This window comes from Aegilops tauschii, chromosome 6 (genome assembly GCF_002575655.3).
Source record: "Aegilops tauschii subsp. strangulata cultivar AL8/78 chromosome 6, Aet v6.0, whole genome shotgun sequence".
NCBI classification, from domain to species: domain Eukaryota; kingdom Viridiplantae; phylum Streptophyta; class Magnoliopsida; order Poales; family Poaceae; genus Aegilops; species Aegilops tauschii.
Genome location: NC_053040.3, coordinates 44,985,152 through 45,002,639, shown reverse-complemented (window position 1 = coordinate 45,002,639; position 17,488 = coordinate 44,985,152). Strand labels below are relative to the sequence as shown.

Below are 17,488 nucleotides of genomic sequence, written 5' to 3'. Positions count from 1 at the left end.
ACGCTGTTTCCTCCTTTGGCCCCACCTCTCAGTGTCGCGTAACGCCTGCTATTTGGCTCATAAAGGTGGCGGGAGCGTAACGGCACGGCCCGGAGATCGGACGCGCGCGCGCAAACGCACGCCGACGGACCGGCCGGCCATGCCGTCCATGGCCGACGACGGCGAGCGGGTCGAGCTCCTCCACGGCGACCTCGACCTGACCATCCACGAGGCGTGCGGCCTCCCCAACATGGACGTCCTCTCCACCATCCTCCGCCGGCTCTGCATCCGGCCCCGCCGCCTCCCCAGCCGCAACGTCGACGCCGATACCGACGCCGACAGCCCCCTCCGCCGCCGCCGCCGCCGCCGCCAAAAGCCTCGCGGCCGCCACAGCATCGTCCCTACCTCCGACCCCTACGCCGTCGTCGCGGTGTCGGGGCCGGACGGCCCGGACACCACGCTCGCGCGCACCTACGTCGTCCGCAACTCCGAGGCCCCGGACTGGTCGGCGCGCATACGCATCCCCCTCGCGCACGAGGCCTCCCGCCTCGTCCTCCAGGTCAGGGACTCCGACCCCTTCGGCTCCGACCTCATCGGCTTCGCCACCCTCCCGGCCGCAACCCTCCTCGACGGCAAGCCCATCGTGGATGCCTGGCTCCCGCTGCTCCGCCCCGACGGCCGCGGCCCGCCCAAACCCAACTCCGCCATCCGCGTCTCCCTCACCTTCACCCCCGCATCGTCGTCGCCCTCCCGGCGGCGCCACCGCTTCGGTGGCGTGCCGGCGTACTTCCCGGCGCGGCGTGGGTGCGAGCTGAAGCTGTACCAGGACGCGCACGTGGCGGTGGGGGCGCCGTGCTCGTACGAGCGCGGGCGGTGCTGGGAGGACGTGTGCATGGCGGTGCTGGGGGCGCAGAAGCTGGTGTACGTGGCGGGGTGGGCGGTGGGCGCTAGGGTGAGGCTGCTGCGGGAGGAGATGTCGCCGGAGATGGCGGAGAAGGCGGCGGAGGTGAGGGCGCTGGCCGGCGTGGAGGTGGAGAAGATGGCGCTGGGGGATCTGCTCAAGTACAAGTCGCAGGAGGGCGTGCGCGTCTGCCTCCTCGTCTCCGACCACCATGACACTCCCCTGCACCCCAGCTTCTTCTTAAACACGGTAAGATCAGACTGCAACTCTGTTTGTGCGTAATTGTCGATTCCAATGGAATTTCGTCAAAATTTAGCAAATTTCAGAGATTTCAGTACGTGCCAACATATCTGCAGTTCCGGCGGGTTATCTTAGTGGGAAATGAATTGGGACCAAATTCAAGCATAATTCACCTCTCAAAAGAAAATTCAAGCATAATTCAAACTTTTGTCGATTTTTCTCAAACCTTGATAGGATTCCTACACGTGTAATTATTTTAGGTCCAAAATACATGATTGGATAAAACCAATGGAACATCTCGCATATCGATTGGAACCAGAGGTTGCCACACACAAAAAAGGCTTTTGAACCAGAAAATCGGTGCACTACTACCTCGGTCTATTTTTTGCGAAAAAGATCTTATCTTTCGTTAAAGTTCAACGGAAGTACAAAGCATCTTAAATATATAAAAAAATACATTGAGATTTCGTGACCACCAACCGACCAGTACTTTGGTCAGAACGAGCCGTTGTCGCCGCTTGACCACCACGACACCCCCCCCCCCCCCCCCCCCCCCGCACCCGAGCTTTTTCCTAAACACGGTAAGATCAGACTGCGAGCTATATGTGCGTAACTGTCGATTCCAATGGAATTTCGTCAAAATTTAGCAAATTTCAGCGATTTCAGTATGTACCAACATATTTGTAGTTCGGTCAGGTTATCTCAATTAGAAATGAATTGGGGCCAAATTCAAACTTTTGGCAAATGTTATCAAACCTTGATAGGATAATTATTTGAATATCTCGCATTTGGATTGCACTACAGGAAAAACACACGTCGCCTAGTATCTATACATAAGCCGAGTGTTAAAACACAGGTTTAGGGCTTATTGGAACCAAAAGTTCCCACACACAAAAAGGAATTTGGACCAGAAAATCTGTGCACTATTACATCGGTCTTTGTATGCTTTAGCGAGCATTTAAGGCAAGGTTGAGTTGTCATTATTTATGATAACCCTGTTTGCGTTACTAGATTTTTGCCCTTTTGTATTTGTTTTGTTTTTCTGTTTATATCTGCCCTATTTTTCTACATGAGGTTATAAAACAAGATAATATCATGTGAAAACTAAGCTTTGGTGGAAACTGATGGAAACCACGTGCAAAAATATGTTTTGAAGTTTTGAGAAAATCTAATAGAAAATATGACATGTTAACAGTGTGGTGTTCTATTAGCACGTGAACTTCCAAGTTGAAACACAAATTCGTTAATGAGGTGCCAAAAAATCAGTATTGAATAGTGCCGAATAAGAAACGTCTCTATTCGTTGTTGAATTTGTTTTTATCATAGCTTTTAAATCGTTTTGTGTTTGAACTTGAAATTTCACATGTCAATATAACATCACTCTTTTAACATAATTTTTTTAGAATTTTTAAAACTTTCAAACGTGGTTTCCACAAAGTTCTCACTGAAACTTGGTTTTCACAAGATATTCTCTCATAAACAAAGCACAAGACATCACAATTCAGCAACTCAGTCTAAATAGCACAGAAGATAACATTGACAATTTATTGATAAATGCCCGTGTGAATTAAACTATGAATTGCAGTTTGGATATAGCATGACAAAATACATAAGGAGTGCACATGCCCCTCTTGAATATGATGTTGAAATTCCTAGTATCAATATGAATACTAAAGATGCAATATGAAAATTCTTCAACACAAGGAAAACCTTAGCGGAAGAACTCAATATCTAGAATTTGAGGCTTGTATACATCACTAAACGTGTGAATGAAGAATAAAACATATATGTGTATTCTTATGTTGTGTTTTTTATTTGCTATTTTATTAGGGAGGAATGATGCAAACTAGTGGCGAAGAAACGAAGAAGTTTTTCAAACAGTCGTCTGTGATTTGTGTACTCTCGCATCGCTATCCTAGAAGCAAAGTCGACATGGCCAAGCAAAAGGCAAGCTAAGATACCATATTTTCTCTTATGTTTGTAATACTTTTTCTATTTGTGTGATTTGTGATTTATTATTAACTACTTGATGGTTTCTTTGGACATTGATCAAAATTTAGGTTAAATGTGCAAAATTGAATCCTTTAAGTTCACAAGTCCCTATAATCTTATCACACCAACTGCCTCAAAAAATTTCATACATTTTTCATCATCCTCATATGATCTTTGTGTCATTTGCACTACCTTTATTTTTAGGACATTAATTGTCGTGAAGACTTGATGTATATGTTGATTCAAGCTATATGTTTGAAAAAAATACATTTAAAACAAGATAAACTAATTTGTATACATTGCGGTTTTATAATTAGAACAAAAAAACACATGGTTTGCGTATTACCGAAAAAATGAACAAATATGATGAAAGATTCAGGGCCAATTCTTTTCACCCAATTATGGAGAATATAGGTCTGGAGAATCGAAAGCCCCAAATAACTTGATTTGATTATGTAGAATCGTGAGAATCAAACCACAATTACCAGTGCAACTGAAAAAGCATTGTTTTGGGTCGATTCTGGCGATCCTCAAAAGAAAACATTTGGATTTTAGGAGTCTACCCCTGTTTCAGCTTGAAATTATAGTCAAAATGCCCTCCCACGGGCCAACTAGCCGCCGCTCGAGAGAACGCTTGGTCCGACCTCGCATCCCTGTCTCCTTGCTTGATCCCCTAGAACGTGATTAGTCTCGCTAGGGTTCCATGTCTTTTGCTCTGTCCATCATTTTACCAATTTAACGACTAAATTTTTTATTACATTTAACAAAATCAATTAAATAATATTCCTGATAAGTATTAATATAAAATTTCATTAATGATCTAATTTTGTTTCTTGTTATATCAAATATGTTTCCATTAAATTTAAGTAATATATCACAACAAAAGGTTACTTCTCTTGTTTATATTTTAACACATTTAGATTGTCTTCACATATTAATTTTTTTGCCCTTTGATGAATTATAGTGGTTTTGCTATGGTTCATTTTGGCATTTGATAATATCTAACTTCGAATATCTTAGATTGTTTATTTGTTTGTCTTAGAAGTAAATAAATTTTAAAATATATGTTGTTAACTACCTTCCGTTGAAATAAAAAAAATCAAAAGAGAGTAAAAGTGCGTCTAAAATTATTTTCGATGGTGAGAAAGAGCCATGGGTTCATAGTTCCAATAGTAGCAACTCTCAAGAGCTTTGATGATATTAAATAGAAAGAAAATTATAAAATAAAACACCTTCTATCTACCAATACCATGCACCACCTAGACTATTTAGTAGACACCACCTAGATTATGATGTATCTTCCTCCTTCACCAAGAAATCTCTAGTAGCAATTTTCTCTCTCAAACTTTTGTGCATGATGGTGTATAAGAAGAATATGCTAGAATATGACAACTAGTGGTGCAAATAATTGAAATTGCATGAAAAGACTCAAGTCCCTTAAACTAGAAGGAATATATATGCGTTTAACTTGTCAATTGCAGCACATGAGCCTATACAACATGTTAAAATGGGAAAGCCATCGATGTGCAGGTTTTCCTTAGAGTAAAATACGCTAGAGGTCCTAAAAGTAATCAAGTGTATCAAGTAGGTCCTAAAAGTTTCAAATCGTTAACTAAAGGTCCTAAATGTGTGTAAGTCGTTCACCGCAGGTCCTAAAAGTATTGTAAGTGTGTCAACTAGGTCCTAAAAACCACGGGTAAAATACGCATATAGGACCCGCGGTGAACGATTTCAAACTTTTAGGACCTACTTGACACACTCGGAATACTTTTAGAATCTCTAGTGTATTTTACTCTTTTCCATAGGTGGTGTGCCCCTTTCGTGTAGTTTTTGAGTTTGAGAAAACATCTAGAAAGATAAACATATTTTTCTTCGGAAAGGGGAGTACCCCGGCCTCTGCATCGAAGGATGCACACAATTATTTTATTAAACATGAATCAAGTTGAAGTCACCGAGTACCAGACAGTAAAATAAATAAATAAAACTAAAACACGATCACACAACCACCCGAATCCGAGATTACATAGCTCATCCACATAATCTACATGTGGTTCCCCAACGAAAATGGTTGAATAAAACATGCGAAACCATTTCCAATCGGCTGCACCCAGAGCCCATAAGCGTGCACCACCTAGACTATTCAGTAGACACCACCTAGATTATTATGTATCATGCTCCTTCACCTAGAAATATCTAGTGGTCATTTTTTCTCTCAAACTTTTGTGCACGATGGAGTATAAGCAGAATATGCTACAATATGACAATTAGCAGACTAGTGGTGCAAATAATTGAAATTGCATGAAAAGACTGTGGTCCCTTAAACTAGAAGGAATATATATGTGTTTGACTTGTCAATTGCAGCACATGAGCTTATACAACATGTTGAAATTACATGAAAAGACTTCAGTCCATTTCAACATGTTGAATATGCTAGAATATGACAATTAGCAGACTAGTGGTGCAAATAACTGAAATTGCATGAAAAGACTTCAGTCCCTTAAACTAGAGGGAATATATATGCGTTTAACTTGTCAATTGCAGCACATGAGCCTATACAACATGCTTAAATGGGAAAGCTCTCGATGTGCAGTTTTTCCTTAAGTGGTGTGCCCCTTTCATGTAGTTTTTGAGTTTGAGAAAACGTCCAGGAAGATAAACATATTTTTCTTCAAAAATGGGAGTACCCCGGTTTCTGCATCCAAGGATGCACACGATTATTTTATTAAACATGAATTAAGTTCAAGTTACCGAGTACCAGATAGTAAAAATAAAAAATAAAAATAGAACACGACTGTACAACCGCACGAATTTGAGATGACATAGCTCATCCACATAATCTACAGGTGGTTTGCTAGTGAAACCGGTCGAATTTCTAGACGGCTACACCCAGGGCCCGTCAATGCCCATGCGTCCACATGTTGAGTGATGATCACATACGGATTGAAGTCGTAGCCATGTAGATAACCCGTTAGAAATTAAGAGTAGTTGACCGGTTAAGAACACAATCATTCTTCCATATTACACAAAGAATGACACAAGCTCCCACACAAATTTGGCCCTTCAGCTTATGATGAATACCCCCTAACCAGTTTTCAAACAAATTTGGTATACTTGCTGGCGGTGCTAAGTTGTATGCAACATGAATGGTGCGCTAGATCAATGTAGCACAGGTCACCTTTTAGTCCCTTCTCTATTTTTCTTATTTGTAGTTTCCAAAGTTTGTCTATGTTTTCTCTTTTTCTTGGTTGTAGTTTCCAAGCTTTGCCTATTGATTAGATGAATACATACAAAGCGAACTCAGTTTTGATTTGGTACAAATAAAACTCAATTTTCATTTGGAACAAGCATAGGTGTAGAATTTCTAAACTTCGTGGAAAATACATAGCGTTTGCAGGTGCTTCATCACCTCTTGGTACAATTGACAACTCGGTTGATCTGCTAGTGTTTCTCCTTTTCTTTGGTGGTTCTCCACACGACCAATAAAAAATTAGTTAACACGCATAGTTTATTACCTCAAGAAACTAGTTAACATGTAGTACTAATATTTTTCCCACTAAGCGGTAATGCAAGAAAGTAGTTAACATGCAATAAGAATGTAGAACACATAGTTGATTAGCACAACTCTATCATAGCACCAATGTCATCTTTATTCCCCTTCTTGCACTTTTCCCAATGGTGTCTGTATTCCTTACAGATAGGGCATAAGTGTTGGCCACTTTTCCTCTTTTTCTCACCACAACCTTTATGTCTCTCTATTTGGGGCTGACCAACTACGGCTTTTAACGTGAGTGGATGCATGAAGAATCCATGGTTATATTCAGGTCACCGAATCTTGTCACACGCATAGCAGGATTAGTTGGCCATAAGCTACTATAAACATATCGATGGAGTAATCCGAGTCTACATAATTCTGTATATGTGCATTGACAAGTGATGTGATGAATGCTAGAGCATGTTTGCAAGGAAGACCGACAATTTGCCATTGTATGCAAGAACATGTGGTGCCATACAAGTTGACCACAAACCTAAACCCGCTGCCTCCCAACTGAGTAACTTCAGCAACTTCTTCCGAGCTTTCTACCACCTCCATGTTTAAACTCTCTACTGTTTGCATTCAACTTATTAATTATGTGTGGCAAAATTAAACCAACTAACTTTTTTTGCTACTTTTCTCCTTCGATTCAACATGATCATAATCATTTGCCTAAGCTTGCCATTAAGTCGTCCAAGTTCAAAGTCTTGTGTTGCTTAATCTAGCTATTGAAGCACTCTATCAGGTTGTTGGTTCCATAGTCCACCCGATTATGGAGAATCAAGGTCTGGATAATCAGAAGCCCCAACGAACTCGATTTGATTATGTAGAATCATGAGAATCAAACCACAATCACTAGTGCAACTTAAAAGTATTGTTTTTGGTTGATTCTGAAGATCCTCAAAAGAAAACATTTGGATTTTAAAAGCCTACCCTTGTTTCAACTTGAAATTACAGCCAAAATGCCCTCCATGGGCCAACCAGCTGCCCGAGAGAACGCTTGGGCCGGCCTCGCATCCCAGTCTCCAAACTCGATCAACTCGAACTGGATCGGTCTCGCTAGGGTTCCATGGCTTTCGCTCCCTCCATCATTTTGCCAATTCAATGACTAAAATTTTCTACTACGCTTAACAAAATCAATTAAATAATATTCCTAATAAGTATTAAGATAAATTTTCATTAATGATCTAATTTTGATTTTTGTTATATCATATATGTTTCTAATGTTATCAAACCTTGATAGGATAATTATTTGAATATCTTGCATTTGGATTGCACTACAGGAAAAACACACGTCGCCTAGTATCTATACATAAGCCGAGTGTTAAAACACAGGTTTAGGGCTTATTGGAACCAAAAGTTCCCACACACAAAAAGGAATTTGGACCAGAAAATCTGTGCACTATTACATCGGTCTTTGTATGCTTTAGCGAGCATTTAAGGCAAGGTTGAGTTGTCATTATTTATGATAACCCTGTTTGCGTTACTAGATTTTTGCCCTTTTGTATTTGTTTTGTTTTTCTGTTTATATCTGACCTATTTTTCTACATGAGGTTATAAAACAAGATAATATCATGTGAAAACTAAGCTTTGGTGGAAACTGATGGAAACCACGTGCAAAAATATGTTTTGAAGTTTTGAGAAAATCTAATAGAAAATACGACATGTTAACAGTGTGGTGTTCTATTAGCACGTGAACTTCCAAGTTGAAACACAAATTCGTTAATGAGGTGCCAAAAAATCAGTATTGAATAGTGTCGAATAAGAAACGTCTCTATTCGTTGTTGAATTTGTTTTTATCATAGCTTTTAAATCGTTTTGTGTTTGAACTTGAAATTTCACATGTCAATATAACATCACTCTTTTAACATAATTTTTTTAGAATTTTTAAAACTTTCAAACGTGGTTTCCACAAAGTTCTCACTGAAACTTGGTTTTCACAAGATATTCTCTCATAAACAAAGCACAAGACATCACAATTCAGCAACTCAGTCTAAATAGCACAGAAGATAACATTGACAATTTATTGATAAATGCCCGTGTGAATTAAACTATGAATTGAAGTTTGGATATAGCATGACAAAATACATAAGGAGTGCACATGCCCCTCTTGAATACGATGTTGAAATTCCTAGTATCAATATGAATACTAAAGATGCAATATGAAAATTCTTCAACACAAGGAAAACCTTAGCGGAAGAACTCAATATCTAGAATTTGAGGCTTGTATACATCACTAAACGTGTGAACTAAATAGTGGCATCGCTTACAGGAAAGGGAATAACCGCACTAGGGGCAGTATCCATCCAACAACCAGAAGGAGAAAACTTAGCTAGCCTAGCCAATTCGTGAGCTACTTGATTGCTCTCTCTATTACGATCTTATCCTAATCTGAGGATATTGCTTTTTTCTTTCCCAATCTCAGTCAACGTTCTTTTCACCTATATCTTACACTGGACAAATGAAAGTTTAGTGTCGTATACGCAACTTTCGTATTAGTGTTTTCCATTAGGGTAAATATAACAAAACTATGAGTTTCCATTGTGTTAATCAAGTTTGAGTTGCCTACCATTGGATGAAAATCTAAAGGCTTGCAAAAAATGACTTGAGACTTACCAAGAGGTCCAAATTTGGAACTAGATGCATGAGCTGATCAGTGGGATGCCTGTCCAGCGTGCAGGTGGTGGGCACGCCGTACGCGCACAACCAGAAGTGCATCCTCGTCGACACGCCGGCGTCCGAGGCCACCCGCCGGATCACGGCCTTCCTGGGCGGCCTTGACCTTGCTGCCGGACGCTACGACACGCCGGCCCACCGGCTCTTCGGAGACCTCGACACCGTCTTCCGGGCCGACATCCACAACCCCACGCTCGGCCACGCCGCCGCGGAGAACGGGCCCCGTCTGCCGTGGCACGACATGCACTGCCGCCTCGACGGCGCCGCCGCGTACGACGTCCTCAAGAACTTCGAGCAGCGGTGGCGGAGAGCGACGGCCAAGCACTTGAAGGCGTCCAAGCACGGGAAGGACGATGCCCTGCTCAAGCTCCAGCGCATCCCCTGGATCCTCAGCCCGGTCGTCGCCGACGGCGGGGACGACGCCCTGCGCGTCCTGCCGGAGGATGATCCCCGGTGCTGGCACGCGCAGGTGTTCCGGTCGGTGGACGCCGGGTCGGTGAAGGGGTTCCCGCGCTCCTGGGAGACGGAGGAGATGGAGGCGCGGCACCTGCTCTGCGACAAGAGCCTGGCGGTGGAGCAGAGCATCCACGCGGCGTACGTGGCGGCGATCCGCGCCGCCGACCGGTTCGTGTACCTCGAGACCGAGCGCTTCCTGGGGTCATCGTACGCGTGGCCGACGCCGTTCCGGCACCCGGGCGCCGGCAACCTGGTGCCGATGGAGATTGCGCTGAAGGCGGCGAGCAAGATCAGGGCCGGCGAGGACTTCGCGGCGTACGTGGTGCTGCCGATGTGGCCGGCGGCGGAGGGGCCGCCTGGGTCGGCGCCGGCGCAGGAGGCCCTCTTCTGGCAGGGGAAGACGATGCAGGCGATGTACGAGGTCGTCGCGTCGGCGATCGTGGAGGCCGGGGACGGCGGCAGAGCGCACCCGCAGGACTATCTCAACTTCTACTGCCTCGGCAACCGCGAACAGGCACCGGCGGATCTGTACGGACGGGCGGCGGAGACAGGGGCGAGCCCGGCGGCGCTGGCGCGGAGGCACGGGCGGTTCATGGTGTACGTGCACTCCAAGGGGATGGTCGTGGACGACGAGTACGTGCTCCTCGGCTCCGCGAACGTCAACCAGCGCTCCCTCTCTGGCTCCCGCGACACCGAGATTGCCGTCGGCGCGCACCAGCCGCACCACACCGGCCGGCGGCCGCGCGGGCAGGTGCACCGGTACAGGATGTCGCTGTGGGAGGAACACCTGGGCGGGCTGGCTGAGGTGCTGAAGGCGCCGGAGTCGCCAGAGTGCGTGAGGCTGGTGAACCAGGTGGCCCGGGAGAACTGGGAGAGGTACGCGGACGAGGGGGAGGTGGTAGAGAAGATGCAGGGGCACCTGATGAGGTATCCGGTGGAGGTGGACGACGACGGCAGCGTGTGGCCGCTGACGGGGCACGAGTTCTTCCCCGACGTCGGCGCCAGGGTCCTCGGCTCCACCAACAAGTTCCCCGATCATCTCACTATGTAGCCTTCCTACTGACCATTTGAGCTCTAACATTATGTGTACACAAATTAAGGGAAAAAAAGGGATTTGTAGCAATTTATTGTGGGGATAAATGAGGTGTAAAAAAAGAAAAGCAAATCAGCATTGAATAGTGCTGGACAAGAAACCCGCTATTCGTTGCTGAATTTGTTTTTATCATAGCTCGTAATATAACATCACTCTCTTAACATAATGTATATATTTTTAGAATTCTTAAAACTTTCACAAAGTTTTCATTAAAACTTGGTTTTCACATGATATTATCTCATAAAACAAAGCACAAGACATCACAATTCAGCAACTGAGTCTAAATAGCACGGACGAGAACATTGACAATTTATTGATAAATGCCCGTGTGAATAAAATTATGAATTGAAGTTTGGGTATAGCATGACAAAATACACAAGGAGTGCATGCCCCTCGCCTTAGTGGAAGAGCTCAATATCTAGAATTTGAGGCTCATATACATCACTAGACATGTGAATGAAGAAGAAAACATGTAGGCCTATTCTTATGTTGTGTTTTTTATTTGCTATTTTATTAGGGAGGAATGATGCAAACTAGTGGTGAAGACACACGAGTAAGTTTTTCAAACAATCGTCTGTGATTTGTGTACTCTCACATCGCTAGCCTAGAAGCAAAGTCGGCATGGCCAAGCAAAAGGCAAGCTAAGATACCATATTTTCGTTTGTAATGTTTTTCGGTTTGTGTGATTTATTAATAATTATCTTATGGTTTCTTCGGACATTGATCAAAATTTAGGTAAAAGGTAAAAAATTAAATCCATTAAGTACACAAGCCCCGTATAATCTTATCACACCAAATGCATCGAAAAACTTCATACATTTTTCATCATCCTGATTTTAGCTTTGTGTCATTTCCAATACCTTCATTTTTAGCACATTAATTGTTCATGGAACCTTGATGATATATTTATTCGAGCTATATGTTTGAAAAAATTCATTTAAAATTAGATAAACTAATTTGTATACATTGTAGTTGCATAATTAAAACAAAAAACAAACACATTGTTTACGTATTACCGAAATGAACAAATATGATGAGAGATTCAGGAGCAGTTCTTTTCGCCCGATTATGGAGAATTAGAAATGCTAAAGAACTCGATTTGATTATGTCGGATCATGAGAATCAAACCACAATCACCCGCAAGTGAAAATTATTATTTTGGGTCGATTCTGGTGATCCCTCAAAACAAAACATTTGGAGTTTAGGAGACTATGCCTGTTTCAGCTCGAAATTACAGCCAAACTGCCATCCTGCAGGCCAACCTGTCGCCCGAGAGAACGCTTGGGCCGGACTCGATTCCCTGTCTCCTCGCTCGATCCCTTGAACGGGATCGGTCTTGCTAGGTTTCCATGGCTTTCGCTCCATCCATCATTTTACCAATTTAATGAGTAAAATTTTCTATTACACTAAAAAAATCTATTAAATAATATTCTCGATAAGGATTAAGATATATACTTTTATTATTTATTTTGATTCTTGCTATATCAAATATGTTTGAAATATAAGTAATATCTGACAACAAAAGCTACTTCTGTTGTTTATATTTTAACACATTTAGATTGTTTTCGTTTATTAATTTTTTTGCCCTCTGATGAATTATAGTTGTTGTGCTATGGTTCATTTTGGCATCTTATAATACCTAGATCCTAATATCTTAGACTATTTGTTTGTTTGTCTTAGAAGTAGATAAATTTTAATATATATGTTGTTATTCTATCTTCGGTTGAAATAAAAAAACTAAATTTCAAAAGAGAGTAAAAATGCATCTAAAATTATGTTTGCTGGTGAGAAAGAGGTATGAGTTCATAGTTCCAATAGTAGCAACTCTCAAGAGCTTAGATGAGATATTAAATAGAAAGCTAACTCTAAAGTCAAACACCTTCTATCTACGAATAACCATGCACCGCCTAGACTATTCAATAGACACCATCTAGATTATTGTGTAGCTTGCTCCTTCACAAAGAAATCTCTAGTGGCCATTTTTTTATCTTGAACTTTTGTGCACAATGGCGTATAAGCAGAATATGCTAGAATGTGCCAATTAGGGGGCTAGTAGTGCAAATAATTGAAATTGCATGAAAAGACTTCAGTCCCTTAAACTAGTATAGGAATATGTGTGTTTAACTTGTCAATTGCAGCACATGAGCCTATACAACATGTTAGAACGGGCAAGCTATTGATGTGCGGGTTTTCCTTAAAGTGGTGTGCCCATTTCGTGTAGTTTGTAAGTTTGAGAAAACATCCAGAAAAATAAACATATTTTTCTTCAAAAAGAGGAGTACCCCACCTCTGCATCCAAGGATTCACAGTTATTTTATTAAAACATGAATCAAGTAGTATTTTATTAAAACATGAATCAAGTACAAGTCACAGAGTACCAGGCAGTAAAATAATAAATAAATGAAAATTAAACACGAGCACACGACCGGCCGGATCCGAGATTACATAGCTCATCACATAATCTACGCGTGGTTCACCAGCCAAACCATTTGAATAAAACATGTGCATTCGTTTCCAGTCAGGTGCACCCAGAGCTCATAAACGCCCACACATCCACATTTTGAGTGATGATCGCATACATATTGAAGTCGTAGCCCTGTAGATAACCTGTTAGAAATTAAGAGCAGGTGCACCAGTAAAAGATGTCGCGGTGGGAGGAACACCTGGACGGGCTGGCTGAGGTGCCGAAGGCGCCGGAGTCGCCGGAGTGCATGAGGCTGGTGAACTAGGTGGCACGGGAGAACTGGGAGAGGTACACAGACGAGGGGGAGGTGGTAGAGGAGGGGAGAATATCATACGGACACCAACATCCGGTGGAAACCGGTGGAAACCACGCGAAGAAGATGTTTTGAAGTTTCAAAAAAATCTGAAAAAAATACGGGATGTTAAGAGCATGATGTTTTATTGCCACACAAAATTTCAAGTTGAAACACATTACAAGATGTGAGCTGTGAAAATGACAAAATCAGCGTTGAATAGTGCCGAACAGTAATGTCACTATTCATGACTGAATTTGTCTTTTTCATAGCTCACATTTCGTAACGTGTTTCAACTTGAAATTTTGTGTGGCAATAAAACATTACCCTCTTAACATCCCCCTTTTTCAGTTTTTTCCAAAACTTTAAAATATAGGTTCCATGAAGTTTTCATTGAATATTGTTTTCCGTATGATATTCTCCCCACATGATGAGGTATCCGGTGGAGGTGAAAGATGACGGCAACGTGTGGCCGCTGACGGGGCACGAGTTCTTCCCCGACATCGACGACAGGGTCCTAGGCTCCACCAACAAGTTTCCCGATCATCTCATGTAGCCTTCCTACTAACCCTTTCAGCTCTAACACTATGTTCACACAAATTAAGGAAAATGGGATTTGTAGCAATTTATTATGATCTGATTTTTTAAACTACTGTTCACTTACAAAGCGTTTAGCAACTATAGGAAAAAAGAGAATGGATAACTCACAAGTATAGGGGATCACAATAGTTTTTTAAGGGTAGAGTATTCAACCCAAGAATGGAGGAGGAAGCTGATGCCGACGTCCAGAACGAAGAGCATCTCATGGTCCTCGCCGCCCTGACCGGCCTGCTCGCGAGCAATGCAAAGCCACGGCGAGGTGGCTCGGCACTTGCTCTACTCCGACTACTTCGCCGACGCTCTACTGCATGGTGACAAAGTATTTCAGCGCCGTTATCGGATGAGCCGAAAGTTTTTCCTCGGGATTGTGAATTCCATTCGGGAGTTCGACAACCACTTTAAGTGCAAGAAGGATTGCACCGGCACACTTGGATTCACCTCAATCCGGAAGTGTACGACAGCTATGAGGATGCAGGGCAGTGGTGACAGTGCCCAAGTTGATCACCAGCTACCGGCAACCTGGACTGCTTTCCTCAATATGTGTCAGGAGATCCGAGACCCACAGGTGCATCAACAACTGTAGCAGGATCTGGTGGAGCACCTATGAAGGCTCAAGAGCAACGTCTAGCTCGACGCGTGATAAAATACACAAACGCTCTTATATTATGGGACGGAGGGAGTAACTTAACACCTCATCCATAAAAAGAATAACACCTTCGCCTCCCTCCACCAAAAAGGAATTGGAGAAGTGGGGTATCGATCCCCATACCTCTCGCATGCTAAGCGAGCGCTCTACCATCTGAGCTACATCCCCGTTGTGCTGTCCTAGCAACTCATAACTTTTATCTACGATGCCAGCGCGCGCACGTCCTATTTTTACCCGACAAATGGCCAACGTTTTCCCGCCTGCATAACACGCAATGGGCTCCGCTTCCGCTTCTGCGTCCTCGTCGGAGGCGGAGGAGGAGCCCGGCCGCGCTCCGCCACCGCGCATGACCACGGTCTCGCACCACTACTTCGGCGGCTCCTCGTCCGAGCGCGACCACGACCTCCGCGTCGACATCGTCGAGGTTCGTGCGTCTCACCTCGTACCCCGCCCACTCTCTCTCACACCCGCTTCACCGGCGGCGCTTGATCGCTGGACAGCCAAGAGGCAGCACTCGCGTCCGGCGTCCCGCCACGACACTCGCTCTCTGTGCCGATCTGACGCTTCCTGGCAACTCGTTCACATATACGAACGACGGCAGTGGGGAAGAGGACGGATTCCGTGGATGCAGCTCAGCCTTTCGGCGAAATGCTGCTGCCACCTGGACAGGAGTCCAGGACTAGTGCAGTAGTGCACGGATGTCTTCCAGCGCTAGTGCTATCTTTGTTCAATCTGATTGCCTTGACAAGCTGCGTGCTTCTCAACCGGTGTGCAGAATATAGAAGAGGATTACGGGATGTTCGTCTGGCCATGCAGCGTCATCCTCGCGGAATACGTGTGGCAGCAGAGGCCACGGTTCTCCCGCTCCAGAGTTGTCGAGGTATTAATCATGCTTAACTCTCTACGGAACAAGTTCCAGTGCTTAACATACAGCACTTCTCCATGCTTGAGCTTTGAAAAAGTCCTTATTCTCTCTGTCGGTGCAATTCACACTGCTTTGTCGTGACTTTCTTTTTGGTTGTTTGGATGGAACAGCTATTTTTCCATTCTGCAAACTGAAATTTCTCGGCATTACGAGTGCCGTTCTTGTTTTTTGTTCTACAATAAAAGGATTTATTGTAATGTTAGTGTTGTCGTTCTTGATTATTTTTATCCTTTTCTGATTCGCGTCTATGGCTTACAGCTTGGTGCGGGAACCTCGCTACCGGGTTTAGTAGCTGCAAAGGTTGGAGCACATGTTACGCTGACAGACATTGCGCATAATACAGAAGTTAGCTCAACCCCATCCCGGCTAGACCTTCTTTTAGTTTTCAATATTACTTGTTGATGACTCAATACTTATAGCTTTCCGCTTTTGTTGGCAATGAGTAGGTACTGGACAATATACAGCAAATATGCAGTCTCAATAACGCGAACTGTACGGTAAGCTTTGATCTGAAGTTATTTGTTACAGGCTGCATCCTTCGAAAGCAGCTCTACTTTTTGCAAGTAGTAAGTCATACTTAACCATGCAGGTATTAGGACTTACTTGGGGAGATTGGGATGAACCTGTTTTTGATTTGCACCCTGATATTATTCTCGGAGCCGATGTGCTTTATGATTCAGCAAGTAAGCTACTTATCTACTCCTCTTGGCTTGCATTCTTGTCACTTTGGCTGAGACACGTAAGTAACATGCCGCTGCATCTATTTTGGTAAGAGTTTGATGATCTCTTCGCGACGGTTACCTTCCTCCTGGAAAATTCTCCTGGGGCAGTGTTCATCACCACATACCACAATCGCAGGTTCCAAGAAATTCCTCAAGCCTTCTCCACTTAATAAAACTGCTGGGAGTTACTCCCCTAACATATCGGCTCGATTCTTTTGTGCAGTGGTCACCACTTGATTGAATTTTTGATGGTGAAGTGGGGTTTGAAATGTTTGAAGCTTCTGGACGGCTTCTCTTTCCTTCCTTCTTGCAAGGCTGATTCACTACAGGGAAATATTCAGCTTGTTGAGATCACACTTGAGAAGGGAAAACCTAAATGATCTTCGGGTAATTGGAGTACATTAGCTTCATGTTACTGATTATTAGATAGAAAATGCTGCATCTGGTATTCAGGATGGTTCCCTTCTTTCATGTGTTCCAGCCTTTACAGGAGTTGGCTGACAGCACAGCCAACAGGACATGACAATGGAACGTTTGGGACTTCACTGCATATGACTGTACATTAGGTAACTCCAGAAGCTCATGAGATCATCCACAAGAACTTCCATCTGAAAGTATTTATTTATTTGAAGGGAAACATTCTTGTTTGTTCGGATTTCGTCATTAATGGAACCAAGCAATAGCTTTGACAAGCAAAAACACAATCTTTGTGTCGGTCCAACTGATCATAATCACAGATGTGCATTGCATGTACATTCATCGGTTGAAGCATTGCCTTGTTTAAGTTCATGAATCCACTTTCATCGAGTGTTTCAGGGTTGTTCCTCTCAAATAGTACACTAATCTAATGTGAACCTTGTGTGCTTAAATCTGGAGGAGCTTTTGTTTTGATAGACCATAGAAAATGTGCTGGCAGTTGTCTTTGGAAGTATTGTGATTTCATAGCATGTGTAGAAGAAACATTTAGGAG

At 43.3% G+C, this 17,488-nt stretch overlaps 2 protein-coding genes and 1 non-coding gene across 4 annotated transcripts; 2 read left to right on the top strand and 1 right to left on the bottom strand.

The window, feature by feature from the left end:
- Nucleotides 1-11,035, top strand: LOC109763403 (phospholipase D delta). The gene is made up of 3 exons (XM_020322249.3): nt 1-1,129; nt 2,951-3,067; nt 9,325-11,035. Exons 1-3 carry the CDS (start codon nt 140-142, stop codon nt 10,825-10,827), a joined length of 2,610 nt encoding a protein of 869 aa, XP_020177838.1. The 5' UTR covers nt 1-139; the 3' UTR covers nt 10,828-11,035.
- A 3,931-nt stretch (nt 11,036-14,966) lies between these two features.
- Nucleotides 14,967-15,039, bottom strand: TRNAA-AGC (transfer RNA alanine (anticodon AGC)). The gene has a single exon. It is a non-coding gene; the product is annotated as a tRNA-Ala (tRNA).
- Nucleotides 15,040-15,116: 77 nt separating this feature from the next.
- LOC109763409 (uncharacterized) lies at nt 15,117-17,302 on the top strand. Of its 2 annotated transcripts, none has more exons than XM_020322253.3 (8): nt 15,117-15,295; nt 15,647-15,751; nt 16,055-16,141; nt 16,243-16,293; nt 16,386-16,479; nt 16,570-16,654; nt 16,742-16,905; nt 17,000-17,302. In XM_020322253.3, the coding sequence occupies exons 1-7, from the start codon at nt 15,146-15,148 to the stop codon at nt 16,896-16,898; spliced, it is 729 nt and encodes a 242-aa protein (XP_020177842.1). In that variant the 5' UTR covers nt 15,117-15,145; the 3' UTR covers nt 16,899-16,905; nt 17,000-17,302. The 2 variants fall into 2 exon arrangements, with proteins under 2 accessions (XP_020177842.1, XP_020177843.1); XM_020322254.3 differs by having other exon boundaries at nt 17,009-17,173.
- The last annotated feature ends 186 nt before the right edge of the window (nt 17,303-17,488 follow it).